Genomic DNA, 27,602 nt, shown 5'->3' with positions numbered 1-27,602 from the left:
AGCACTCGCCTAGCGCATATGAGGCCCTGGGTTCGATCCTCAGCACCACATAAAAAATAAATTAAAAAAAAATAATAAAAGACCCAGATTAGTCAAAGCCATTTTAAGCCAAAAAAAAGTAATGCTGGAGGTATCACAATACTTGACTTCAAATTTTACTACAGAAATGTAGTAACAAGAACTGCATGGTAGTGGCATAAAAACAGACACATAGGCCAAAGTTACAGAATAGAAGACAGAGACAAATCCACATGTCTACGGTCACCTGATCTTTGACAAAGTTGCCAAAACACATATTGGAAAAAAAGACAGCCTTTTTAACAAATGGGACAACTGGTTATCTATCTGTAGAAAAGTGAAACTAGACCTTTATCTCTCACCCTACACAAGAATCAACTCAGGATGGATCAAAGTCCTCAGAACTAGACCAGAAAGGGCTGGGTTGTGGCTCAGTGGTAGAGCATTTGCCTAGAATGTGTGAGGCACTGGGTTCAATTCTCAGCACCACATACAAATAAATAAATAAATGTCCATTGACAACTTAAAAAAAAAAATATATATATATATATATACATATATATATATATATATATATATAGAGAGAGAGAGAGAGAGAGAGAGAGAGAGAGAGAGAGAGAGAGAGAATTAAACCACAAAATATGCAACTCCTAAAAAAAGTAGGGTCAACACTCCAGCTTTTAGGCACATGCAATAACTTTCTCTGTAGGACTCCTAAAGCTCATTTCCCACCAAGAGTTCATAAATGAAACAGCATCAAATTAAAAAGCTTCTTCTAGCAAAGGAAACAATTAGGAATGTGAAGAGAGAACCCACAGAATGGAAGAAAATCTTTGCTAGCTACTCTTCTGACAGATTAATATCTAAAGAATATAGAGAGCTCAAAAAACTTTACACCAAAAATACCAAACAACCTAATTAATAAATGGGCAAATGAACTAAAGAGACATTTCTCAAAAGAAAAAAAATACAAATGGTCAACAAATACATGAAAAGATATTCAACATCATTAGCAATTATGGAAATGCAAATCAAAACAACACTAAGATTTCATCTCACATTAGTCAGAATGGCAGTCACCAAAAATACAAATAATAGTCAAGCGCAGTGGTCCACGCCTATAATCCCAGAGGCTCGGGAGGCTGAGGCAGGAGGATCATGAAATCAAAGCCAGCCTCAGCAACTCAGTGAGACCCTGTCTCTAAGCAAAATACAAAAAATAGGGCTGGGAATGTGGCTCAGTGGCCCAGCTCCCGGTACTCCCCCCGCCCCCCAAAAAAAGAATACAAATAAGAATAAATGCTAGAGAAAATGTGGACAAAAAGGAACACTTTTACACTGTTGGTGGGACTGTAAATTAGTATAATCACTATGGAAATCCATATGGAGTCTCCTCAAAAGACTGGGCATGGAACCGTATGACCCCACTCCTTGTTATTTATCCTGAAGGATTAAAGTCATCATACTACAGTGATACATGCATATCCATGTTTATTGCAACACAATTCACAATAGACAAACTATGGAGCCAGCCCAAGTGTCCATCAATGGATGAATGGATAAAGAAAATGTGGCACATATACAGAATGGAGTTTTATCAAGCCATGAAGAAAAATGAAATTATGGCATTTGCAGAAAAATAGATGGAACTAGAGACGATTATGTTAAGAAAAACAAACCAAACTCTAAGGTTAAGGGTCCTATGTTTTCTCTCATATGCAGAAGCTAGGGAGGAAAAAGGAAAATAAAGGTGGGGGCAGATCTCATGAAAATCAAAGGGAGATCAGTAGAGGAAAGGGACCAAAGTGTGGGAGGTGGGGAGGGACGGGGCAAGTGCTATGGAGGGCTATTGGCCAAATTTTATTGTTATATCGTGTGCATGTATGAATATGCAACAAATCCCATCAGTATGTACAACTATAATTCACCAATTAAAAAAATGTCGGGGAGGGAGGGGCTGGGGTTGTGGCTCAGTGGTAGAGCGCTTGCCCCTCACATATGAGGCCCTGAGTTTGATCCTCAGCACCCCATAAAAATAAACAAAATAAATAAAGATTGTGTCCATCTTAAAAAAAATCTTTTTAAAAAAATGTAGAGTAAAAAAGTGAGTTCAGCAAAGGACACACACACACACACTTTTTTTTTAAAGAGAGAGAGAGAGAGAATCTTTAATATTTATTTTTTAGTTCTCGGCGGACACAACATTTTTGTTGGTATGTGGTGCTGAGGATCGAACCCGGGCCGCACGCATGCCAGGCGAGTGCGCTACTGCTTGAGCCACATCCCCAGCCCACACACACACATTTTTTAACTTAAGTAAAAATCATTCTTAGCTCGTAGGCAGTGGGCTAATCTGGCCGTTTTATTTTCATCATAGCACAAATCATTTCCCACCATTTTCTTATTTATTTGCCTTTTTCGTTGCTTGTTTGTCGTCAGTGTCTCCTACTAGGAAGGAAGCTCTGCACCTGTCCTGGTGCATCCCCAGCACCTAGGAAGGTGCCTGGCACAGAGGGTGGGCTCAGTAAAGGCTGTGCAGTGACTGCTGTGCCACAGCAGCCACCCCTCAGCCTCTAATGACGGCAGGCAGCACCTGAAAGAACAAGTCCTTGGGGGCAATGGCACCTCCAACCTTGTCCCCATCCCATTCCTTCCTCTTGTCTCTAGCAACTTTTCCCCATCTTTGCTATCCACAGTCCAGGTGGGAAGCCTGTCTCTGAGGCCCAAGGACCCCCGACAAACCTGGAGGCTGAGAACTCGCAGGCTAAGGCTGGGCGGTCCCTATCAGTGCTAAAGGTGAGGGGCTGTTGGGTGGCTGGGCCAGCTCACAGACAGGGAGGAAGGCCCCCAGACTGATGGGTAGGCCCCTACATCCAGCAAGGCCTCCTGCCTCACCACTCAAAAGGAAGAGCCGGTGGGGAGAAGTTGGTCCAGGTAAAACAGGGCTTCTGAGTCATCCCTCTCTGAACTGAAACCAGTAACATTCAGCACAATAGCTGGTATACATGTAGTGCTCAACGGTGTTGAGGGCATGACTGCAGCCACATATTGTGGTGACAAAAAAGGGCTCACTGCTAACTAGTATCCAGAAAAAGTCATTCCTTGATCCTCAGATGGGAGAATTCAAGTTTCCAAGGGGGACATGGAGGCACCCAGCTAAAGTCATCCATCTCATCCATCCATTCATCCACAATGCACAAGCCACCATATGCATGCGATCCAGTTTCCCATGGAGGATGGCTTCCCTATGGATGAAGGAATGTGCGGTCTAGCAGACACGAGTCTCCTGTGTTCTGGGAGTAGTGATATTGCACACGAATTAGAGAAGTGGCACTTGGGCTTATTAGTCATGTTCTGATGGGGGTCAGCAAGCCCATCCTGTGGCTGCTGGTAAGTAAGCCCGCTCACGCCTGCCCCGAGCACTAAACTCACATCATGAAGATGTTATGCGAGGGGCCACATCCTGCCAGCCCGCATCCTCTGCCTGACCCCTTCTTTTGACTACTTTTCAAATCCAGTAGGTTTTGTGTCCAGCAAAGCTATGCTTCTTACAGTGTAGTGTGCACAGACCCTGGCCATAGGACAACCTGTTGGAGGCTCAGCTGCTAGACAGGATCTGAGAATATTGACTTCAACTTTATCCCAGTGTGACATCATCCAGAGTGGCTACTCTGAGAAGGCCTTGGTCTGGGTCTGTGGGCAGCTCACTCTGCTCTGAGCTCCTACTTCCACTGGAAAAGTTTTTCAAATTTTTATTTCATTTTTTTCATTGACAGCGCACTTCATTGTTATTATTGCTCAGATTTTTCAAATTAGGTATATATGACAGCAGAATGCATTTTGACTCATTGTATACAATTACAGCACAACTTTTCATTTCTCTGGTTGTACACATGTAGCGTCATACAGGCACCTAGGGTAATGATGTCCATCTCATTCCACCATCTTTCTTGCCCCCATGAAGGTTGATTTTTATTCAACCATTTCAAAACATTAAAAAAGTCCTTAGCTCCTGTATAATATAAATAAATTCTCACTTGCTTCCTTACCCATCTTGTTGCTAGTTTATTGTGCCCCCTACCAGAATGGAAGTCACGTGAGAGCAAAGAGTATTGCATGCTGCCTTGGTGTATCCCCAGCAACTAAGATGAGTGCATGGCATACAGCATGTGATCTATAAATGCTAGTTACGTGTAGGTCTGCCATTACTGTTTTTGCACTCTGGACAGATGTGGAACTTGATTATTCCCAAAGAAAGACATCACTTGCACAAAGGCCTTGGGATGTAGCAGACTTTACTGAAGATTTGGAGAGTCGCAGGGGGTTTACATAGCAAAAATACAAAAACCTTTAGGTTGAATATCAGACACCCACAAGCTCAGTCATTTCCACCAATTGGGCTTCAGCCTTCTAGGAAGGTCCTTGGCCACCTCTCCCCATCCTTCCTCGGCACGTAAAACAGAAGTCACATCCTAGTTTCTTGTGTATTCAGTCCTCCATTTGCCGAGTCCTTTCCTTTAGACCTTTCTCAGGGGCTTTTCTCCCCTTAATTGGCCAAAATTATCTTTCCAGTTAAGAATACTTCCCTCCTCATTGCTGAGACCAGGGTGAGAACAAAAGACTAACAGTGCGACCCACAGCTGGACAGTTCTAGCTGAGCCAAGGAGCGTGGGGCCCTCTGGTCTTCTTTGAGCAGCACAGTAGAGCCTTTTCCCCTCTTAAAAGTGTGTGTTTGCAGAGGCGCAGTCAGGGGATTTTTTTTTTTTTTCCCAGCGCTGGGGATGGAACCCAGTGCTCCATAGCATGCTGGCAAGTGCTCTACCACTGAGCTCCGCCCAGCCCAGGGGATGTTTTTACCTAAGTTGTGACATTTTCAGAATGGTCACCTGAATTAGATGCAGTGCTCTCTCTCTCTCTCTCTCTCTCTCACACACACACACACACACACACACACACACACACACACGGTCATCTGTCCTCTGTCCTGCCCCTCTTTCCACGTGGATGCTGGCCAGGGGCACGATCGGCCCCTGTCCACCTCAGCCCTCAGTCTTGTCACTCCCTGGCTGGCATTCCAGGCTCAGTGGCTTCCTCTGGACACCTGGGGCACCCCTGTCCCTTTCATGACTGGAGACCCAGGCTTCCTCAGCTTGGAATGCTGTTCCCTAGCCCTCTGGGGGCTGGCTCCCTGTTCTTCAGGAACCAGCCACAGTGGCCTCTGGCTTGCCTGCCTGCCCTGCACGTTCTGTTCCCTTGCTTACTCCTTCTTCCACAAAGGTAGCTCCAAGGGGACCCTGCCTGTCTTGCTCACTGACACATCCTCAATGCCTAGCACAAAGCAGAAGTTGAAAGTTACTAGGCTCCATGCTTCACTTTCTTCCTGGTGCTGTGATTGCAGAAAACCTGCGGTTCCAGCTATATGAAGGCTGAGGCAGGAGGATTGCTTAAGCCCCAGCCTGAGCAACAGTGAGTTCCCCATCTCAAAATTTAAAAATGGGGTTAGCATAGTACCTGTCCTATGAAGATTGTGGAAGTTCCCTTAAAAGTTCCCCTATTTAAGGACCAGGTAGATAATGGGTGCTCCCACAGGGTGAGTGGAATGCTTTGACACAAGGGCAGGAGTGACTAAGGCTTTTGCAGAAGAGGTGACTCCTCATTGGTCGTTTTGGCATTGGGATGATTTTGGGGGGGGACGGGGAGTACTAAGGATTGAACTCAGGGGCGTTTGACCACTGAGCCACATCCCCAGCCCTATTTTGTATTTTATTTAGAGACAGGGTCTCATTGAGTTGCTTGGCACCTCACATTTGCTGAGGCTGGCTTTAAACTTGTAATTTTCCTGCCTCAGCCTCCCAAGCCACTGGAATGACAGACATGTACCACTGAGCCCAGCTTGGCACTGGGATTTGAACCCAGGGGCACTCTATCATTGAGCTACAACCTTAGTCGCCCCATCCTCCTTTTTTTAAAATGTTGAGACAGGGTCTCACTAAGTTGTGGAGACTGGCCTCAAACTTGCTACCCTCCTGCCTAAGCCTCTTGAGTTGGTGGTTACAAAACGTGCACCACTGTGTCCGGCCTCATTCATTTTTGTAAAATGAATCACAGGTGGCTAGTGGGAAAGGAGGGGAAGAGCACTACTGGCCATGACTGTCTGTGGCGGGCAGCGTGCTCTGCAGTCAGTAAGTCAGGGAGGGTGTCTGGAGCTATTAGAGGCTGCAGGATTGGTAGAGCAGATCCTGTTTGCCATTGGCCCCAAGGGTCACAGTCACCCAGGAAAAGAGAGGCAGCTATACCTGCCACCTCCTATGGTGAGCCATTTGGAATGTCCACCTATCAGAAGGCAACTCTCCGTTGGGCAGCTGAGTTCAGTTCATAAAGGGAAAGGGAAACTTACAACCAACACAAGGGCTAGGAGGCAGCCACTAGGTGGCAGCAGAGTGTTAGCCCTGCCCCCCCCCCCCCCCCCCCGCCCCTTCCTTTCCTCCTTGACACAGGGGTTTGTCTTTAATTTGTCCACAGCCAAGCAGCTTACCATACAACACCCTTCACCAGCCTTGGTCTGAAGCTGCATGGCGTTGCAGCTGTCAGTCAAGCTAGGAGGGGGAGCATCTTGGGCCTCCACATCCAAGCAGCCTGGGTCAGGGAGGAGAGGTCAAGAGCTGTGGTGGTGACTAGGAGAGGGGTCAGGAGAGCCTTCTGCAAATACCCACCCACACTGGGACATAGGTGCACACACCATCTGCCCAGGGATGCAGTCCTTAGCTGCCCATCCTCCTCCTTTTTTTTAAAATTTTGAGACAGGGTCTCACTAAGTTGTGGAGGCTGGTCTGCCTGGGATCCTGATACCAGAGGGGTTTAAACTGCTTTTTGATGAAAAGATAGAGGGGTAGAGGGAAATTAAGTGGCTTGCTTCTCTGGGATGACGTCCAGCTTCCTCCCATTTGCTTATCTAAATAATGCTGGGGATGTAGCTCAGTGGTAGAGTGCTTGTCTAGCATGCCCAAAGTCCTGGTTTGATCCCTAGCAATGCAGAAAAATAGTAATAAAAATAAATACTGCCCATCCTTCAAGGGCCAGCTCTCCTCAAGCACCACTTCTTTAAATCTTCCACACCCTGATCTGTGTTATCTCTGATCACCAGTTGCTTCAGGGATCAGCCCACCGCAGATGGCTTCCCAGTCTGACTCTTCAGACCACAGGCTCCTACAGGTAACAGCAATGCATATTTATTGAACACATGGATATGCTCAGACTATGGTAGGCACTTATATATACGAGGTAGGTTATTATTATTACACCCATTTGACAGATGGGGAAACTGAGGCATAGGGAAATTAATGAACTTGCACCAAGGTCAAAGTCAGCAGCTAGTCTGACTCCAGAGCCCTTGCTCTGAAACAACACTCCACAACATCTCCTTGATTCTGCTGTTATCATTTTTGTATTCCCATAGAATTCTCCCTGAGCACTGGGCATACAGTAAACATGCCTGTTCAGCTGCAGGCTACTAGAACTGTGGTTCCTATTAGGGAAGATAATACCAAAGAGCCACTAGGTGGCAGCAAAGAGCCAGGCCCAGGCTCTCCCTAGGGCCAGCAGAGAAAGAGCTAATTACAATTAAACATTTTGGTGCAGCTTGTACTAGGCACTTTACAGACATCCCCTCTCCTCCTCTCAAAGGGCTTTGTAGATAAGTGCTGTTGCTTTCCCACTTCGCAAGGAGGAAAGGAGATTGGGGCTCAGATGGGTTGAGAAATTTGCTAATGTCAGGCAGCAGGATAGCTAGGACTAAGCCAGGTCTGCCTACACCCAAAGTCCCTGCCAGTTTTGAGATGAGCCAGGGAACCCCACAGTGGGGTACCTCTAGGCTGAGTGGGTTCCACTACCCTCCACCCCAGCCCCAAGGGGCACAGAAACTTCCGGGGAGGAAGGCTGGTTCCAAGGAGGTTACCGTATAAGATGCCCCACAGATGGGAGTTTGAGGCAGGACTTACAGACCATCAGAACTGGAAGGATCACAGAGACCACAGGGCTGCGATGGTTACTGGACCAACTCTGGCCCTTCACCACCATGCATATGGAGGCTTCTGATGTCAATCATCCAAATGCCTCCACCCGGCTTCAGCCTGGCCACCTCCTCCCTCTGCCCCTGCCTTCATTTGGATGTTGAAATCTAGATGGCCTGATCATGTCATCTTCCAACAACTCTTATCACCTCCACACCTAAACTCCAAGCTCTGGTAGACGGGGCCTGGTGCTAGCTGTCAGGGGCAGTGGCAGGACACCCAGGTGCAGTCATGTACAAGAAGCTGAGGGTGCATGGCCCAGGTGCCCATCGACCCTTGGGCCTCTCGTTGGGGCCAGCAGCAACAGGAGAAACAGAAGAGGGGCTCGAGCAGCAGTAGAGACATCAGGACCTGAGCTTCGGCACCTGGAGATGCTCCTGGCTGGGGCCACTGTGGGCCCTGTGTCCAGTCTGCCTCCCAGACAGCCCCTCTCCCCCAGTCCCTCCCAGGGCTCATTCAGCTAGACCAGCTCCTCTGAAAATACACATCTTGGGTTTATTTGGGGATGGGCATTGCAAGATCAGGCACTGTTTCTTTCTGCCAGGAAGAATCATGACCACTCTGCTCAGCTCACTTAGCACTTCAGGGGGATGTCCCTGCAGGTCCCCTCCCTATGTCCCCATTTCCTGCACACACGTCTACCCCCCTCCCTGCTCCCCGAGTCTCTCATTCTTTCACCAGCCGGTAGATGTGGTGTTGAGCCCCATGCTCGCTGGCCGACACCTCAAACACATATGCGATGCACAGCAGGGTCTCCTGTGTGTCTCTGTTGGTGACTACCTGTAGGACAGACAGAGGAGACACGGTTAAGGCCCCACATGGGGGTGCCATGTGTGCCATCCACCTATGGACCACAGTCCCAGGCCTGCGGCCCCCGCCCGCACACCTGTAGGATGGTGAAGTTCTCCAGCACACTGTTCATCATGTACTTCTCGGGCAGATGCTTCAGCTTGTGGATGAAGTTGATCATGTACTCGCAGAGTGGGGACCGGTGGATGCGGTAGGAGTAGTGGCCATTCTCATAACGGGCATACTCTGTCTGCAGGACCCAGAGGACAGGAGGGGCTTAGATTCCCTTCACCTGCCTCCCAGGCCTCATTCACAGGAAAGCTCCCACAACCAGTCACTTTTAGCAGGAAGAAAAGGCAGGCGGCCTAGAGGCCTGCGAGCAGGGCCAACCTCTGAAGTTCAGTGACATTAAACCAAGTCTCCCTTCCTCATTAGCGACCAGCAGATGCTGCTACCAGTGAGGGGAGCTTAGAGACCCAGGAGTGGCAGCAACAGATGAGATGGAATAGGTGCTTCTCAATTCTGGCTGCACACTAGGGGACTATGGGGCAGAGAGTACCCAGGGACCCTTGTGGGGCTAGAAACCTATTACGGTGTGGATGTGAGGTATCACAAAAGCTAATGTGTGAGACAATGCTAGAAGGCTTGGAGAGGGGAATGGGATACGTGGAAGAACTCTGGATGGGCCAAAGGGGAGGGAGGGGAGAGGAGGGGGCATAGGTATAGGAAAGATGGTGGAATGAGACGGACATCATTACCCTAGGTACATGTATGATAGCACAAATGGTGCGACTCTACTTTGTGTATAACCAGAAGTGAAAAATTATACTCCATTTATATACAATTAATCGAAGAGCATTCTGCTGTCAGGTACAACTGATTAGAATGAATGAATGAATAAATAAATAAATAAGAGGGGAAAAGGCTGAGAGGAGAAATGATTGGGCGTAGTCTTAACCTTTGAGTAAATTAATCCCTGATGGGATTAACTGGGTGGTAGCTGGAGGCAGGTGGCATGTGGCTAGAGGAGGTGGTTCACAGGGGCCGTGGGTATGGGGTATATATTTTGTATCTGGCGAGTGGAGTCTCTCTGCTTCTGATCATCATGTGAGCTGCTTCCCTCCACCACACTCTTCCCCCGAGATGTTCCGCCTCACCTTAAGCCCTGAGAAATGGAGCTGGCTGCCTAGGGATTGAGACCTCTGAAACCGTGAACCCTTAAATAAACTTTTTCTGCTCTATAATTGTTCTTGTCAGGTCTTTTTAGTCACAGCAGTGAAAGAGCTGACTAGAACAAAGCCCTGTGTACCTGGACTCTGGCAGTAATCATGGGAATCTACACACGTGGTGCACACACAACTCTAGAAATCAGAACCACATTGGTGGGTTAGATTGACCTCAACTTCCTGATTATCAGTGAAGTTGCCCAGTTCTGTGGGAAGCTTCCAGTGGAGGAGTACAGGGGGAGGTATGTGGGATGGATTGCAGGCCTGTCCAAAATTTTTAAAATTAAATAATTTGGGCCTGGCAGTGTAGCTCAGTGGGAAAGCATTGGCCTAGTATGTGCAAAGCCCTGGATTCAATCCCCAGCACTGCAAAAATGAATAATAAATAAAATTGCTATCACCTGGTCCCCACTCCATAGATGAGGGTACACAAAATGAGTGGGAGTAGGAGCTTTTGATGCATTTCAAAGGCCCCCAGGTGATTCTAAGGTACAGCCAGGGTTGGGAAACTCCAGGACAGAATATCTCTTGCCTGCTGCTGTCATCTGGTTGTTTGGCATGATGTAGCTTATCAGTAACTGATGGTCTGTGACAGTAGGACTTCATTACCTCAGACCATTAATTTCAGAGGAAAGAGGGGAGGATGGCATCTAGCCTGACATTGCAGCAACCTCACAAGCCTGTGGCACTGCACAGGACTCAGGGACACAGGTGTTCTGGAATGGAGGCATTTCATCCCATCTCCTGGGCCACTGTGTCACTTATTTAGAGATAAATGAAGGGTTTTATCATCCCCCCTCCCAAACATCCATCAGAAAGCAGGGGGGCTGATATTTAAACCCGGGTCCTCGGAATTTGTGGCCCCATTACCCTGCACCCCTGTACTGGCAGACCCCACTGCCTTAAAGGAAGTGAAGTTTCTGTCACACCCACTAGTGTGGGTCTCCAGGGTACTCAAAAATTGAGGAACAGAGACATGAATAGTTTTTAGCATTTGCAGAGTAAACAGGGAGCAGGGAAGCAGCAACGAGACCCTGGAGCCCTGTTCTTGACATCTTCTGCCCCTGCTCTCAGAGAGGACCCAGGGATGCCTGTAAGGATGTGCTTGGAAGAGGAGTCCCAGGGTGGGAGGGTTAGTGGTGGCACGCAGAGCTGTGCAGGCAACAGGGAGCTTGCTGATGGTCCACAACTAGAGGGCGCTCTTCCCCAACGCACACAGAAGCCATGTGGAGCCCACCTTCCACAGGGAGGCTCTGAACCATCCTGTCCTCTGGAGAGCCCCAGGGAAGGCGGCCACTCAGCCCTCATGCCCCCACACACCCACCCACCAGGGTGGCCTCCTACCTCAACTTTCTCCACCACCTGTTTGCCGAACGAGCAGACCTTGGTAGAACAGGTGATTATCATGTTCTCGGGACTCTCATACTGGCTGGAGACTCCATAGAAGGAACTACCCTCGTCCTCGATGTTGGTGTTGAGGTCTGCCTGCAGGGAGACATGGGAAGCCAAGGACACGGTCAGCAGCATCAGCAGAGCCCTATCAGATGAATAGGCTCTGAGCCCCTCAAGGCCACAGTGCCACCTTTTGGGTTGGGAAGAAATCAGGAGGGCTTAAAAAGAATGTGTTGGACCGGCGGTGGCACATGACTATTATCCCAATGGCTTAGGAGGCTGAGGCAGGAGGATTGCAAGTTCAAGGCCAGCCTCAGCAACTCCCGGTATCAAAATATAATGGGTTAGCTGAGTGGTTAAGTACCCCTGGGTTCCATTCCTGGTACAAAAAAAAAAAAAAAAAAAAGAATGTGGACAGAGTTGGAGACGAAGCTCAGTGGCAGAGTGCTTGCCTAGCATGCATGATGCCATGGGTTCCACTCCAACACACACAAAACATGGACTATAGATGTTGGAAAGCTTCCAGCATTCTCTACCCCCAGGCCTGCTGTAAACTATGGAAAAAGAGAACGCTGGGGCCTACATTTGCTTTAAGCTACTGCCACCTGCTCAGATAGTATAACATCTAGTAAGTAGGTTCCCCAATTTTGTTTCTAGAATCTGTGAGTTTTACAGTCTGAGTTTGTTCTTAACAAACTGCAGACATACAAATCCTTATCATTTTTATTTTAGTATGAATTAATTTATTAGAACCTTTCGAGAGTCAATGTTAACAATGAAGAATGCATGAGAACAGAAAGCCAAAACAGTGGACTGATAGAGAGGGACAAGGGACATCTCCAGGTCTCCTCCTCTGGCCAGCTGGTCACCAGATCCTACTGATGATCCTACTGATCCTCTTTCAGAAATGGCTCTGGGGCTGGCCTCTCGTCCATCTCTATCGCATTCTGAGTACAGTCACCTTTGATCTTTGCCCATCTCTCTCTCTCAGCCTCCAAACCAACCTCCCCAGTACCAGTCTTCCCCGCCTTCTGATTCATTCTCTTAACTGCTGAGATTTGCCTTCAGAAATGAAGTCTGAAACCTGGGGTGGCACCTATAGATCCAGCTACTTGGAGGCTGAGGCAGGAGGATCACTTGACCCCAGGAGCTCAAGTTCAGCCTGGGCAGCTGGCTCCAGGGGTCTCCATGAGCCCTGTTGCTGGTCCTTTCCACCCACTCCTCACAGGCCCCAGGACACCCTGCTCTTCTTTCCTGTCCAGCTGGATATGGAGCTGATCTGAAGTTTATCTGCAATGCCTCACTCTTAGTAAAGGTGGACTAAGTGGTAAAGGGGCCGGGTAAGGTGGATTGTCAACAGCACATACACACCTCAGCCTCAGTTTAGCATGAGGCTCCCTAACAGCAGTAGGTCTTGCTCAAGGTCACATGGCTCAGGTTGAGGTTGGCAGGCTCCATCTGCAATGCCTGTCTCAACCCAACAAAGGGAGGCAGGCACTGTATAAGCCAAATCGCTGCCTTGGGGACTGATGCTGGAATTGTATTTCTGAAACTCTAGGCCATTTAGGGGTGCCGATCTCCAGAACTCAGGCCCCACATTAGATTACCTTGCTTGTCAGGACTCAGAAGAGACGCACAGACATCACGAAAGGCTGCTTCTTAGGGTGAGGCCGCTCCACCCACCCACACAACTGTCTGAAATCAAAAACTGCAGTGATGAAACAGAGCACAGCCCTACACATGTATTGGGAGTGCAGATCATGGTCCAGGTTATAACCCTCAGGATTCTTCTGACTCCAGATACGGTGATTACCAGAACCCCAGGAAGATCTGAGAATCAGGTCCAGGCGGTTCTACTATTGGTCACTAGGGGGGCACACAAATACCATTTCTCTCCTTTTGGAGTTCTCCAAGAGCAAGACCTTCTGTAGACCAAAGGGTGTTAACTGCCTTATGGCACAATAGAAATATTATGGAGCCACAAAAAGTGCTAGGAAGTACCTGTGTTTATTATTGTGGATGAACATAAACACAGTGAGTGAGGAAAGCAGGCTATGGAATAGAATGAGGGTGTATTCTTTTTAGGATGTTTTAATGTTGAAATAGAATGGTATATGGTCCAGTGAGTTCCGCGTTGGTGTTAATGAGGCCATTAGGAGGAAAGCAAAAGAATTACAGCAGCATTCAAGCCAACGCTCAGACTCTGAAACAAACAACTGTGTTTATTCAATACCCTCCCACCCTTGGGTTGGCCTCAGTTTCCCCTCTCTGCCTCTGTTGTGTCCATTGTGAGTCCAAGAGGGAAGGCAGTCCTGGCAGAAGTGGATCAGGCCTCTGCTGGGCCAGAATTCATTGCAGCCATGGTCCAAGATATTCTTGTGAAATAACAGGTAAAATGGAGTAAGAACCTGGGTTTTCTCTGTCCCAGTTTCCCTGTCATGTGTTCCTTCTAGAAGGCCGAGTTTGCCAGACTGATCCTAAGAGGGGGTTAGGGACCGTTTGTGTGCTCAGGACATGCTGCAACTAGAAGCCCATGGCAGAAATGTGGATTATGCCTGAAAAAATGCCAACAGGAAGCCCAGCTGCCTGGGAAGGGCCAACACCAAATATGGGGTGAGACCAGGGCATTGAATAGTGACCATTCTCAGGCAGTAGCCACTGGTGGCCTGCTCTGATCAATGTTACATTCATGTATCATCTGCTACATATCCCACTATGCCCCTCACAGTGCCTTTTAAATCAATTCACTTTTATTCCTTGATTTCATTTTAAGCAATCGATCCATGAAAGTAAAGATTCTACTTTTCCCATGTAAGTGTCAATAATCACAGAACTATTAAAGAAGAAACGTCCATGCGTGTGCTACCTAGAACGCTGTGCACCATGTTCAGAATTGGCTGACATCCACCCTCTTCCCCATACACAGAAACTGCTATCCTATCCCAGAACCCCAGTGTCTATTTGTACACTCCATTTCATTGCTCTACGCTGTCATGACCTATCTAGATGGAAAGTTCCCTGGGGAGCAAGAACTAAGCTCTCTCCAAGCCCTTGGAAAGTGCTGGTACAGGTGGGCCTTCAATAAATGTTCTATGAGGCAGACTGAGGTGACACATGCCTGTAATCCCTGCTACTCGGGTGGCTGAGGAAGGATTGTCACACTGGAGGCCAGCCTGGGCAACTTAGAACCTGTCTCAAAATAAAAAATTCAAAGAGGGCTGAGAATGTAGTTCAGTGGTAGAGCACTTGCCTAGTACCGGCAATGCTCTGGGTTCCATCCCCAATACTCCCAACTCCTCCCTTCATAAAGTTGCATGCTGCTGATCCACCTCTCACCTCCGGGTGGCGCTGCATGAGAGGAGCCAGGTTCCTTGGTCTCAAAGAACCCATTTATCTACTTTGGGGAGTTGGGGGATACTCCACTCCATCTCAAATCTAGGTCTTCTGTCATCACCTCCCACTCTCTTGGCCCTTCTAATCATTCAGTTACCCATTTATCCAGTCCCAGCCCAGCACTGCTAGGGACAGTGAGGGCAGAAAAAAGTTGAGGCAGTAATTCTGCTCTCAAGCCATTTGTACCTAACTGGGAGAGCACATAGAACTGGTGAGCTGGTGGTCAGGTGGGAAGAAGGGGGGAGAGAGGAAGACACGGCCAGGTCTCAACAGGGGAAGTCAGCCCCAGAACCGGCCTGGGGTTGCACTGCACAGACCCAGGAGGCAAGGCTCACGGCACTGCATCTTGTCCTCAGTGCACAGACCCTCCCAGTTTCAACCACCCCTCTTGCTGCAGCTACAGTATAGGCATTTCCCCTCCACCCTTAGACCTCCACTCTAGACACCTCTCCCAAACAAGTTTTCTTTTCAATTTTCTCAGCCTAAGAAAAGAAGAAAGCTGCCCACTCCTTCTCACCACCCTGCCCTCTGAATGCCCCTTTCTCCTCCCCTTCTACCCTATTCATAGCTGTGCGTGCGGGTGGGAAGTTCACAGGCTGTGCCTGGAACAGGTGTGGAGGATTGGGTGACGGACAGATGAGCCAAGACAGCCGCAGCCGGGTGTGGGGGCCTGGAGGGGCTTAGATTCATAGTCCTGTGCTGGTATGTGCCTGGGAGAAATGTCAGAGCCCAGAGGGGAGTGGGTTGGGATGGGAGGAAGGCCTGGGGCACCCTCCGGCCACTGTGGCTCAGCTCAGGCCCTGTTCAGCATTTCACCACATGGCCTGGTGTTCATGAACCCCACTGTATAGGAATCTCCTCTTCCTGTCCCAAGGACAGTGGCCTCTGCTGGTCTCACAGGCTACTCAGTCCCCCACTCCAGGCCTGCAGTACTCATCAGATAGTGCTCGGCCTCTGCACCTCCACTTCCACCTCTCCTGCAAGGCCACGGATGTGTGGACCATTGTCTCCAGAAGAACTGTGACTCTCAAGGGAGGGAGGAAGGAACTTCGATTGGGACATCAAGGTGCCCCCAACCCCACCCCATGAGGGTGCTGATCACGGCCCCTGGACGCCTGGAGAGAAGGAAGCAGAAAAAGAAAAGCCAGATTTGGGAGAGTTGGCACTGTTCCCTGCCTGAGTGGCCTCCTTCCTCCTTGCAGGGCCAGCGCACACAGCTGATGGCAGGAGAGGGAGAGAGCGGGCCAGGGAGCTGGGGAGCCGCCTATGACTCCTAGGTCTCCCCATTAGCAAGCAAGCACGTTCCCCTTTCCCTGCTTGTCATGCCTCTACCCTCCCTTCCCACGAGGACTGACAGATGGACAGATGATTGCCAAGGTGCCCTGGCCTCTGACATGCCCTCGCTTCTGATTTCACTGTCCTCACAGTGCCCAAGCTACTGGCACCGAGCAAGAGCCTGGCTCCTAGGGCTCAGGGGAGGGGTGGGAGAGCAAGGGGGAGAGGTGGGGGAGGGGAGGGGTGGGAGGAGGAGGGGGCAGGGCCTCCCCTTTGTCACCACAGCCCCTTGCAGCTGGCAACAAGAAACCGCGGACTTTTCAGACGGAGAAACAGAGACACACAGAAGCCAAAATGTGCTCAGGCCCAGCTCTCAAGGGGCAGAGCATGACTTGGAGTGTCTATGTCCTGCTGGGGGCAGCGAGGGCCAACTACTACCTCTCTCACTCTGCCTTGTCACTCTAGGAGGGCTCACTTTTAGCCCTTGGCACTCTCCAGATAGTGGATACAACCCAAGACCCCAAGATCCATTGTGGATTCTCCCTAAAGAACCAAGCACCCGGAAGACAAGCCCCCACCTCCCACCCCTGCCTGAGAGCACAGCAGAGAGCCAAGCACAGAGCCACCTGTCATCTGCCTGACCCAACTTCCTTGGTACCAGACGACCAAACCTCTTCTGGCCTCCTCTGAGGAAGGAGAGGACATGGGCCATGAGCAAGGTGAGAGAAGAGGATTCTGACTCTCCCTTCTTATCTGCCAACTTCCATCTCCGAGGAAGCCAACACCCCCACTTTCTAGAAAGAAGGTCTGAAGTCTGAAAAATGCAGGAAGCCCAATCGCTCCACACCCGACTAACTCCACAGTCAGAGCTGCCTACTCTGGCCAGGTCACCCTCTACCATTCCTCAGGGGCCTGGAGTTCTGCTTCAGGCAATCCAGAACCCGCTTCAGGCCCCAGCAACAACAGCAGGCCCCTGCATGGAGTGGGTGAGGGGATGCCTGGGCACTTTATAAGGACAGCTTAGGATAATGGTTCCCAGCACAACACTCAGGCCAGACTGTTTGGGTCTAGATCCTGGTTCTGGCACTAGGACAGGATAACCTTCTAGCAAGTTGTTTAACCTGCCTCAGTTTCCCCTCTGCAGATGACCTTATCGACTGGACCTACCTTTTGGGATGTGGCAAGGATTCCACATGAGAATACTCACAAAATGCTGAGAAGAGTGCTGCCGTGATCTTTCGGTCTGCCCTGGCCTGTCCCACAGCATGTGCATAACAAAAATGACCATGGGAAAGAGGCTCACCTTGGCTGGGGACCTCAAAGCCAGGTGCTTGTTTGCCCCCTGCCTTGGTTTCCCAGTTGTGAAATGGGGTCTAAAACAATCCTCATGTGGGAGGTGGCAGGAGAATACAGAATATTACCAACAATCGGGAGGGCAGCGTGGCTCTGTGGTAGAGCACTTGCCTGGCATGTATCAAGTCCTGGATTCCCATCCCCTTCATGGAACGGGAGGGGGGGCGGGGGAAGGAGGGAAGGAGGAAGGAGAGGAAGAGGAAAAAAGAGGAAGAAGAAAAGAGAAGGAAAAAAGAGAAGGAGGGGGAGGAAGGAGAGGAAGACAAGGAGAAGAAAAATATTACCAACAACTAAACCTTCTCCAGGGTAGTGTTACCCCCCCAAACGCGACCTCCCTTCAGACCCCAACTGCACCCTCACGTCAGCTGCATTAGTGCCAGGAAAGGGCCACAGATGACCACACCCAGCCCCTTCTTCCCAGTTGAACCCAGACCTCGGCAGGCTGGGCATGGGTATCTCCAGGAGAGCACCAGGGGCCTCCACACACGTACCAAGAACCTTGAGAAGCCCCTGCTGATTAGTGACAGTGCTAATTGGTGTCCAGGACAAAGCCTCTGGATTGTAATTCCCACATCTAGGGTTGGAAGGGAGAGTGGGGAGAAGAAAAGTGGAAGTGAAGTGGTTTAAGCCCTTCCTGAAAATAAGCAGGCCGACATCCCGACTCACTGGCTGCACCCGAGGTCAACCTTTCTGGCTGAGGCCCTGAAGAGGCCAACATCTCTTGTCTGGTCTGGATCACAGGAGACTCCTCGGTCTCCTCCTTCTAGACTGGATGGGTGATTTTTCCAGCTGAGCACAATTCTGGCCTTATCATGATCCATTTAAACACCCCCAACCCCTCATAACCTAAAGAGGAGAGATGACAAATACGTCCAATAAATGCCACTATTTTTCCTTGCTACACCCAAGGCAGGCATTACCAATCAATCTGGTACTTTTGCTTCTCAACCCAGCACTCCAAACAATGTCTGCCAAAGCACTGGATGGGATACTCGGGTTAAACCCATTTTCGTGAGAATCTGGCCATACAAGTTTATTTTTCTTCCCTTCTACAGACCCGACCAGAATGATAATATCAAGGAAGTTTTATTTGCGGGGTGAAGGGGTACTAGGGATGGAACTCAGGCTCAAACACTGAGCCACATCCCCAGCCCTATTTTGTATTTTATTTAGAGACAGGGTCTCACCAAGTTACTTAGCACCTCACTGTTGCTGAGGCTGGCTTTAAACTCACGATCCTCCTGCCTCAGCCTCCTGAGCCACCGGGGTTACAGGTGTGTGCCACTGCGCCTGACTCAAAGAACTTTTATTAAGTTGCTATACCACAAATAGGAAGAAAATGGAGAGGAGACCAGACTGACAAGAGTTCAACACATTTCAGTAAACTGAAGGCTTAATTAGGACTTGAATAGGTATTATTACTATTATTATTATTTTATACTAGGGATTGAACCCAAGGGCACTTAACCTCTGAACCTTTTTAAAATCTTTTTATATTTTTTGAGACAGGGTCTCACCAAGTTGCTTAAGGCCTTACTAAACTGCTGAGGCTGGCTTCAAACCTGCCATCCTCCTAAGCCACTGGTATTATAGGCGTGTACCACAGCATCCGGCAGGACCTGAATGGATTATGCAGGGAAAAGGAAGCAGAAGCTTCCAGATAAGAAATGAGCTAAGCTGGTGGCTCAGGACTGGAGGGACCATTAGAGTGGGGGCTCAGGGAGGCACAAGCTGTGACACAGGGACTAACATCCATACATAGGATGCTTAGGCCTCCACACACAGTAGAGGACCAAAGGATAATTATATCTAAAATTAAAGAGGGGAGGCCTTGGGTCTCAGGAACACTGGGCACAACAAAAAGTACAAGAAGAGACAGGGATGAGGATGGGGGCGGTTAAGTGAGAACCAGCACCACAAATGGCCAGCCCCCCACCCCCTCCTCCATCCCAGCCCTCTGGCCAAGAATATACCTCCCAGGACATCCGAGGAGTCTCTCTGAAGAAACTGAATCACCTCAGAGAGGAAGAAAAGGTCTAGCAAACAGTAATATTTATTCAGTCTTCTAATAAAACAGCTGGCTCCCTGTCCCCAATCATCTTAAAGTGAAGCCTACCTGCACCTGGCACACACAGCTCCCAGTCACTGCTAAATACAGACAACCAGGAAAAAACATATATAGGTACATTGGAATTCATCAAAATTAAAAACTTTTGTGCTATCAAGAATGTGGAAAAAAATGCAGATTAGGAGAAAATATTTGCAAATCATATATCTGATAAAGGACTTCTATCTAAAATATATAAAGAACTGCTACCTCAATGATAAAAATATACATAGCCCAATTTATTTTTTTTTAAAGAGAAAGAGAGAGAGAGAGAGAGAATTTTAAATTTATTTTTTAGTTTTCGGCGGACACAACATCTTTGTTTGTATGTGGTGCTGAGGATCGAACCCGGGCTGCACGCTTGCCAGGCGAGCGCCCTACCGCTTGAGCCACACCCCCAGCCCCATAGCCTAATTTAAGAATAGGCAAAGGATCTAAATAGACATTTCTCCAAAAAAGATATACAAATGATCTGGGCACAGTGTCACGCACATGGAGTCCCAGCCAATAAGAAGGCTGAGGTGCGAAAACCACTTGAGCCCAGGGGCTCAAGACCAGCCAAGGCAATGTAGGGGACAGGGGGTGTAGTTCAGTGGCAGAGTACATGGTTAACATGCACAAGGCCCTGTGTTCAATCCACAACACCATAAAAGGGAGGAAAAAAGATATACAATTGATCAATAAGCAAAATGGTTAATTAAGGGAAGAAAAGATGCTCATCCTTTGTTATCAGGGTAATGCAAATCAAAGCCACAAGAACTACCATGCCACATCCATTAGGATAGCTACCATCACAGAGAATGAGAATATCAAGTGTTGGTGAGGATGTGCAGAAGCTGGGAGCCTCAGACACTGCAGGTGAGAATGTAAAATAGTGCTGCTGCTTTGGAAAACAGTCTGATAGTTCCTTAAAATTTAAATAGGTAGGGCTGGGGATGCAGCTCAGTTGGTAGAGTGTCTGCCTCACATGCACAAGACCCTGGGTTCAATCCTCAGCACCACAAAAAAAAAAAAAAAAACAGTAAATAGATAGGGTCTGGAGTGAAGTTCAGTGGTAGAGAACTTGGCTAGTATGTACAAAGCCCTGAGTTCCATCACCAGCATTGCAAAAAAAAAAAAAAAAAAAAAAAGAACAGAGTGTGCACATCTATAATCCTAGCTACTACACAAAGGCTGAGGCAGGAGGATTTCAAGTTCAAGACCAGCCTTAAAAAGTTGTTTATGATCTAGATTCTTTACCCAGTCAAATATCAAGTGATCAAGTATAAGGATACAGGAAAATGACATTTCAAACAGGCAAATTCATTGATCTGCCATGCATCTTCTCTTTTTTCTTTTTTGGTACCAGGATAGAACCCAGGGGTGCTTTACCACTCCAGCCCTTTTTATTTATTTTCTATTTTGAGACAGGATCTCACTAAGTTGCTACACATCTGTTCTAAGAAGGTACTATAGGATATGCTCCAGCAAAATGAGTTGGGTACACTAATGAAGAGAGAACTATCAGATATAAGAAACTGTAGGTTCATTATAGGAGAGTCTCCAGATGACAATTATAGAGTAATCAGTCTAAATGAGAGTAGGAAAATAGAAGCATTTTGGTGGTAAGAAGATTTCCAGGAGAAATCTGGAGTAGATAATTTAACTATGAAAATACATACATTTCTTTTCTTTTCTTTCTTTCTTTTCTTTTTTTTTTTTTTTGGTGGTAAGAAGATTTCCAGGAGAAAGGAGAAACAAATAAATTAATAGATTTTAGCAGTTGGGAAAAAAACATTTGTTTTCTATTTTTATATGGTGGTTCTAATAAAGTAATTTGTAAAATCTTTTTTTTTTTTTTTTTTTTTTTAGAGAGAGAGAGAATTTTTTAATATTTATTTTGTAGTTTTCGGCCGACACAACATCTTTGTTTGTATGTGGTACTGAGGATCAAACCCGGGCCGCACGCATGCCAGGCGAGCACGCATGCCAGGCGAGCACGCTACCGCTTGAGCCACATCCCCAACCCCAATTTGTAAAATCTTTAAAAATAAGCTTATTTTAAAATAAGTAAGGGTAAAAGCCATTTATTTACAAGAAAAAAATCCAAAAATTGTACAAGAAATGAACATAATTTTTTTTTGGTTCATTGGTGATCAATCTACATTGTCAAAAAAATGAAAAATGTTTTATTTCTTTTACTAAAGTACATTACTTATTCCATATGATTTCATTGGGATAATAAGGGTAAACATGATATCATAACTGATATTTTTTAACATTTTTTTTTTGGTACTCGAGATTGAACTCAGAGGTGCTTAACCACTGAGCCACATCCCCAGGCCTTTTAAAAATATTTTATTAGAGACAGGGGCTCACTGAGTTGTTAAGTGCCTAAGTTGCTGAGGCTGGCTTTGAACTCATAATCCTCTGCCTCAGCCTCCCAAGCTGCTGGGATTACAGGTGTGTGCCACCATGCCCTGCTCATAGCTGATATTTTTTACCATAATGAAATATGTAATGTCTTAGTCTCAACATCAAGGTGTAGCAATATAAGCATATTATTTAAAATTCAGGTGATAAAACTCTAACAGTTAACATTTATAGACATTGTCTCTGGGACTTGGACATGGGTGTAGGGTGGAACAGACAAAAATCTGATATTTTCATTATAAAAGCCTCTTGGAGTAGATAATCTAACTATGAAAATACATTAATTTATTTTCTTTTTTTTTTTTTGGTGGTAATGGGGGGGTACCAGGGATTGAACTCAGGGGCACTCAACCACTGAGCCACATCCCCCATCCTATTTTGTATTTTATTTAGAGATAGGGTCTCACTGAGTTGCTTAACGCCTCGCTTTTTGCTGAGGCTGGCTTTTGAACGCATCTCCTCCTGCCTCAGCCTCCTGAGCCACTGGGATTATAGGTGTGAGCCACTGTGCTCAGCCTACATTGATTTTTTTAAAAAAGACCAAGTTCGGTGTGGTGACACATGCTCCTAATCTCAGAGAATAGGGAGGCAGAGATAGGAGAACACAAATTCAAGGTCAGCCTCCCCAACTTAGCAAAGCTCTTATCTCTAAATAAAAAGGACTGGGGGTGTAACTCAGTGGAAAAGCACCCCTGGGTTTGCACCCTAGGAATGCAAAAAATAAACAAACAAACATATAATAATTTTTAAAAAGATCAATGGGCTGCAGAGGCAGCTGGGAGGCAGAGCATGTGCTTGGCATGCAAAAGACCCTGGGTTCAATCCCCAGCGTTGGAAAAAAGAAAAAAGAAAAAGATCAACTAAAAGAAAAGATGACTTATTTTTCATCACAGCATAGATTAAATGCAGACTTTAATAGAATCAAGACCTTCCAGGATCCAAGTCACCTTCCCAGTTCTGTTATTCCCTCTCACATAGCTTCCCCCAACCCCTTCCCACTTCCTTCCATGTCTGGGGCTCACATGCTCCCAGGCTATACTGGGGTCCCCATCTCTGCCTTTTGTGATCCTGCTCACCCCTAGGGCCAGGTCCAACTTCCATCCTGTTTGCAGAACCAGCTATTCCTGTGAGCAGAGTGTGAAAACGTGGGCCCCAGGGGCCATTCCAGTGTTTGCCTCTTCTGGAGAGAGCCAGCCTTGTGGGCTTAGTTGTGAATGACAGCTGGCCTTCCCAGCAGGGGCCTGAGAGCCACCTGGAATGATATATATATAAACTTTTGTGTGAATACTTCCTTTTCTAGGACAATAAGGATTTCAGATTATCAAAGCAGAGCAAATAGGGGTGAGAACTGCAGAGCAGAGGTATTAAAAGGAGCCTGGCACAGTCTCCTGGGCATTAACAGAACTGAAGGGGCAGGAAGGGGAATGTGGGCGGGGCCACCCAGGCTGGGTGTCCAAGCACTTAGGATGTTCAAAGGCTCAGAATGTGGAGGACTTCCTGCCCGTCCTCAGGGCTGGCTTGGTCAGCACTGCTCGGAACTTTCCCTGCGTCCCTTCCCTATGTGTACTGGGCCCCTGGAAGGCAAGCTCCCAGAGTGGGTCTGCACCTCCTGGCCCCAGGAAAGTGTCTATGGATGAGCAGTACCTGTCCACAGGTGGAGTGGGGAGAACAACAGAGGGCAAGTCCCTGGTGTGGACTGTACTTCTTCTGGGGTGGCCTGGCTGGAGCAGCTCTGCAGGATGAGCTATATTCTAGTCCTACTCTCCCCTTTCCCAGCTCTGTTCAGCCCAACTCACCCTGGAGACACACATTGGGACTGGCTGCCCATCTCTAGCCCCAAAATCAATCTGGGAATTGCCAGGCAAAGACCTGACCATGTTGATTCCGCTACCACCCCTGAGGGTCCCCTATACATCTTTTTCTAGCACTATGATCTCCCTAAAGCCCCACTTCCTGCCCAGGCCTGGAAAAGGGACTCTTGGGCTGGGGTGCGGCCCAGTGGTGGAGCATTTGCCTAGCATGAGTTAAAGCTCTGGGTTCAGTTCCCAGAACCACAGGGAAAAAGAAAGAAGAAAGAAATTTGAATCGAATGTATGAAATATGATATGTCAAGAGCTTTGTCATGGTTTGAACAACTAATAATAATAAAAAAAGAAAATTTTGAATAAAAGTGTTATAAGCATGTGTGCACAAAAAAAAAAAAAAAAAAGAAGAAAGAGGGGCACCTTCCTATCCTCCTGGCTCTCTGGCATCACACACAGGTTCCGGGACTTATTTCCCTCCAGAGGGGGCCCTTCTGCGCTTGCTTCTCCACTTCTCTCTCATGCAGCCCCCACAATGACAAGGACACCTGTGCCCACTCTTTCCCTGCTCTCCCCATCGCGGAAGCTCTGGGGAAGGAAGGAAAGGTCTACCCAAGGGCTTACCCAGAACTTCACGAGAAAAAAGGCATTGGAGGGTCCCCGTTCAAAGAGCTCCTTGAGCCCGCCCTTCTTCTCTGGGAACTTGTCATAGATCTGGCGGATGTCCACGGCTTCGAGGTAGGGGTCGCTGTAGCTGGGGCTGGACTGGCCGATGTGCACGAACAGATGCTTGTTGTACTGTGGCGGGAAGAGTGGTCTGAGAGGGGTGCCAGGAGAGGCGGGCACACAGGTGAAGTGGACCAGAGCTGGTGCTCACCCGCTAGGTGACCTGGAGCAAGTCACTTCACTTCTCCCATAGGGAATATAGAAACAGAAGGAGTGTATGTGATTCATGGTTCCTCTACCAAAAATCAACTCAGAATGTCACAGCGGCATCCTGTCAGCGGCCTCCTCCAGTACTACTCTGGCCCTTGCAGGGGGTGCTGGTCACCCAAGATGTGGGACACTGAACGGGCAATCCAAGGGTGGGCTGACACTCCTTGCTGGTGCCTCAAAGGATGTGGATCAGACACAGGAGGCTTCCCAGCTTCCTGACAGCCCCTCCGAGGCAGGGAGTGGAGGGAAGGGTGTGGGACAGGGCTGGAAGGAGGGAGGAAGAACACAGGACAGGGCGGGGGCAGGAAGCAGGGGAGGGCTTGGGATGGAGGCACTGCAGCCTGCGGGGAAAGAGGGAGGACCAAGGCAGCATGAGGAAGAAAGGGACGAGAGGAGGGAAAGGCCAGAAAGGAAGAGGAAACCAAGATCATGCCCAACGTGGCCAAGTGCAGAAGGGCAGCAGGCAGAAGCAAGGAGAGCTGCAGGGCGTGGGGGCAGAGGGCCTACCGTGTCTGGGTCCTGCTGCTGCTCCAGGAAGGCAGAGAACTCCAACATCCAGAGCTTGGAGCTGGCCACACTGCGGCCCTGCCATGGGGGTGCTGGGGGTGCTGAGGGCGATGGGGTGGGTCCTGCAGGAGACTCAAACCCTGCAGAGGGTGGGAGAGGCTCAGGAACCCGTCCACCTGCCCTCCCTGCTACACCCCCTGCAAGGGCTCTGGGCCCCACAAGTGAGGACCGTGCCTGATGGAAAGGGCAGTGCCAGGCACAGGCTCGGACGTCTCGGAAGGGCTAGCCTGGTACAGCTCAGTGGGTCAGACCTCTGCACAGAACTGAACTCAAGGGAGACTGAATTCTGATGGGGGCTGGGGGCCTGCTGGACTGCAGGGCCTCTAGAGCAGACACCATTGGGCTCTTGGTCTCCTGCAGCTTCTGGCCCAGGAAGGAAGATAACCAGAGGAAAACGATTCTTACAAAATGACACGAGCCCCTGAAAGCAGAAGTTTTCTGCCTGGTTCCAGCACTGAGAAAAGAACCTGGCTCAGAACAGGCATGGGATACAAGGTTGCTAAGGAATGAATGAATGAATGAATGAATGAATGGGACAAAATTGACAAGGTGTGCCCTCAGCACCAAGAGGAGCTCCTAGCCCCCTTGGAAAAACTCTTCAACATTCAAAGGTGCTGTTTGAGAGAAGCAAGTAGGAAGTTCAGGAAGAAAGGGCATTCCAGACAGAACAGCAAAGGCAAGTGTGTGGGGCTGCAAATCGGCTCACTGAGGTTGAAACTCAACACATGGTAAAAATGGAGGGAGGAGGGAGTGGGCCAGGGGCAGTAAACTGAGGCTGCAGAGATGGCCTCTAGGGTGCCTGGTCAACAGGATGGATTTTACCCGAGAGTCCAGGAAAGCCATTGGAGATCTGAGGCAGGGAGTGAAATACTCAGGTTGGATTTTTTTTTTTTTTTTTTTTTTTTTAGTTTCTGGGCAAACACTCCACCACTAAGCTATAAGGGCAGGCAGGTGAGGCAGCTCCCTGGAGCAGAGGCACTGCCTTGGAGCTTTGTGCAGCCAGGTAGCCCTGAGCACAGCTGGGGAGGAGGACAGCAGTACAGGCCCCCCAAGGAGGACAACAGCTTGGCACAGGGGTGAGGAGTACACACTAGGGTCAACGAATAGGATGTGGGCACAAGACAGGGATATATGGTCAGGGCACATGACAGAGTGGCACCTGAGAGTGACATACAGGCGTCCAGTTACTGGGGGCCTGGGATCAGGGCAGGAGCCTCAGGGAATGCACTGCCAACTTACCTGGCAGAGGCAGTGGAGGCTGGACAGTATAGGTTTGTTGAGAGAAGGGTTTCACACTGTGGGAGAGAGGAGAAATCAGCGACCTCAAGCAGGGGCCAATGCCCTCTGGGTGGCAGGCCTGGTGACTGGCCATCAGTGAATCGTGGTGGCTTTGGCCTCCCATTCCCTCCAGTTAACTCCCTTGGCATGCATGTTGGGGCAACCCATCCTGTTCTCTCCTCCCTGGCCCACCAGAGAGCTGATTCTTAGGTTATTTCCTTTTGGATCCAAAGCCCTAGCCCCACCTACACCCTGGACAGACATGAGTTTCAGCAAGTGGTACCCCAGGGGGTCAGCATGAAAACAGAGCCATGTTGATGCCCAGGAGCAGGAGACTCAATCCCTAGGCTCAAGGCTATTCTGAAAGTCTGACCCCAGCCTGAAGCCCCACTCCTTCCAGGGGAGCCAGGCTCAGTCTCATGAGTCATGTGTTCAGACTGGTTCAGGGAGCAACTAGTAGCAGAACGAGGCCATACTCACTCATGGGATGTTCCAGCTTGGCCTGGCAAAGCTCCTTGCCAAAACTGAGGAGGCAAAAGGGGCAGGGTCAATTATATGCACACAGGGGCCCAAGGTGTGGGAGAGAAAAAACTGGACCAAATGGGAGGAAGGAAAGTCAATGCCCTTGTCTAACAAGTCAATGCCAACAGACTACAGCCGCATCCACAAAGTGTGTTTTCAGGTATTTAGTCTCTGGAAAGACTGTCAATAAGATACTCCACGGGGAAAAAAACAACACCTAGGTTTGCTAACACTGCACACTGAATTCCCTATAAAGATTCACAGTGCACATGAGCACTTTAGGCTCTGAAAAATCCTAGAATCAAAAAATCGAGGCCAGGCACAGTGGCGCATGCCTGTAATCCCAGCAGCTCGAAAGACTGAGGCAGGAGGATCTAGAGAGGCTCTAAATAACTCAGCGAGACCTGGTCTTTAAATAAAATATAAAATAGGCTGGGGGTGTGGCTCAGCAGTTGAGTGCCCC

The 27,602-nt window shown here is 48.6% G+C and overlaps 2 protein-coding genes and 1 long non-coding RNA gene across 25 annotated transcripts in view; 1 reads left to right on the top strand and 2 right to left on the bottom strand.

Moving 5' to 3' along the window:
- TSPAN11 (tetraspanin 11) overlaps nucleotides 1-27,602 on the top strand; it is a 750,083-nt gene that overhangs the window by 312,665 nt on the left and 409,816 nt on the right. The gene's annotated exons all lie outside the window — the stretch shown is intronic.
- Nucleotides 4,297-5,362, bottom strand: LOC308657914. The gene is made up of 2 exons (XR_014024095.1): nucleotides 4,983-5,362; nucleotides 4,297-4,943 (listed from the first exon to the last, which is right to left on the bottom strand). It is a non-coding gene; the product is annotated as an uncharacterized lncRNA (long non-coding RNA).
- The window catches only part of TEAD4 (TEA domain transcription factor 4), a 70,345-nt gene continuing 48,448 nt past the window's right edge, over nucleotides 5,706-27,602 (bottom strand). For all 21 annotated transcript variants that reach the window (XM_081310175.1, XM_081310165.1, XM_081310184.1 and 18 more), the window contains 7 exons: nucleotides 27,098-27,141; nucleotides 26,579-26,634; nucleotides 25,280-25,419; nucleotides 24,461-24,634; nucleotides 11,447-11,587; nucleotides 8,974-9,126; nucleotides 5,706-8,867 (listed from right to left, as the gene is read on the bottom strand). In XM_081310175.1, the coding sequence (XP_081166301.1) occupies nucleotides 8,754-8,867; nucleotides 8,974-9,126; nucleotides 11,447-11,587; nucleotides 24,461-24,634; nucleotides 25,280-25,419; nucleotides 26,579-26,634; nucleotides 27,098-27,141 (822 nt within the window). In that variant the 3' untranslated portion in view covers nucleotides 5,706-8,753. The remainder of the gene's footprint in view (nucleotides 8,868-8,973; nucleotides 9,127-11,446; nucleotides 11,588-24,460; nucleotides 24,635-25,279; nucleotides 25,420-26,578; nucleotides 26,635-27,097; nucleotides 27,142-27,602) is intronic.

This window comes from Spermophilus citellus (genome assembly GCF_964194105.1).
Source record: "Spermophilus citellus genome assembly, chromosome: 10".
NCBI classification, from domain to species: domain Eukaryota; kingdom Metazoa; phylum Chordata; class Mammalia; order Rodentia; family Sciuridae; genus Spermophilus; species Spermophilus citellus.
The sequence above is the reverse complement of the archived record's forward strand: the minus strand, read 5'-3'. Positions and strand labels throughout refer to the sequence as shown.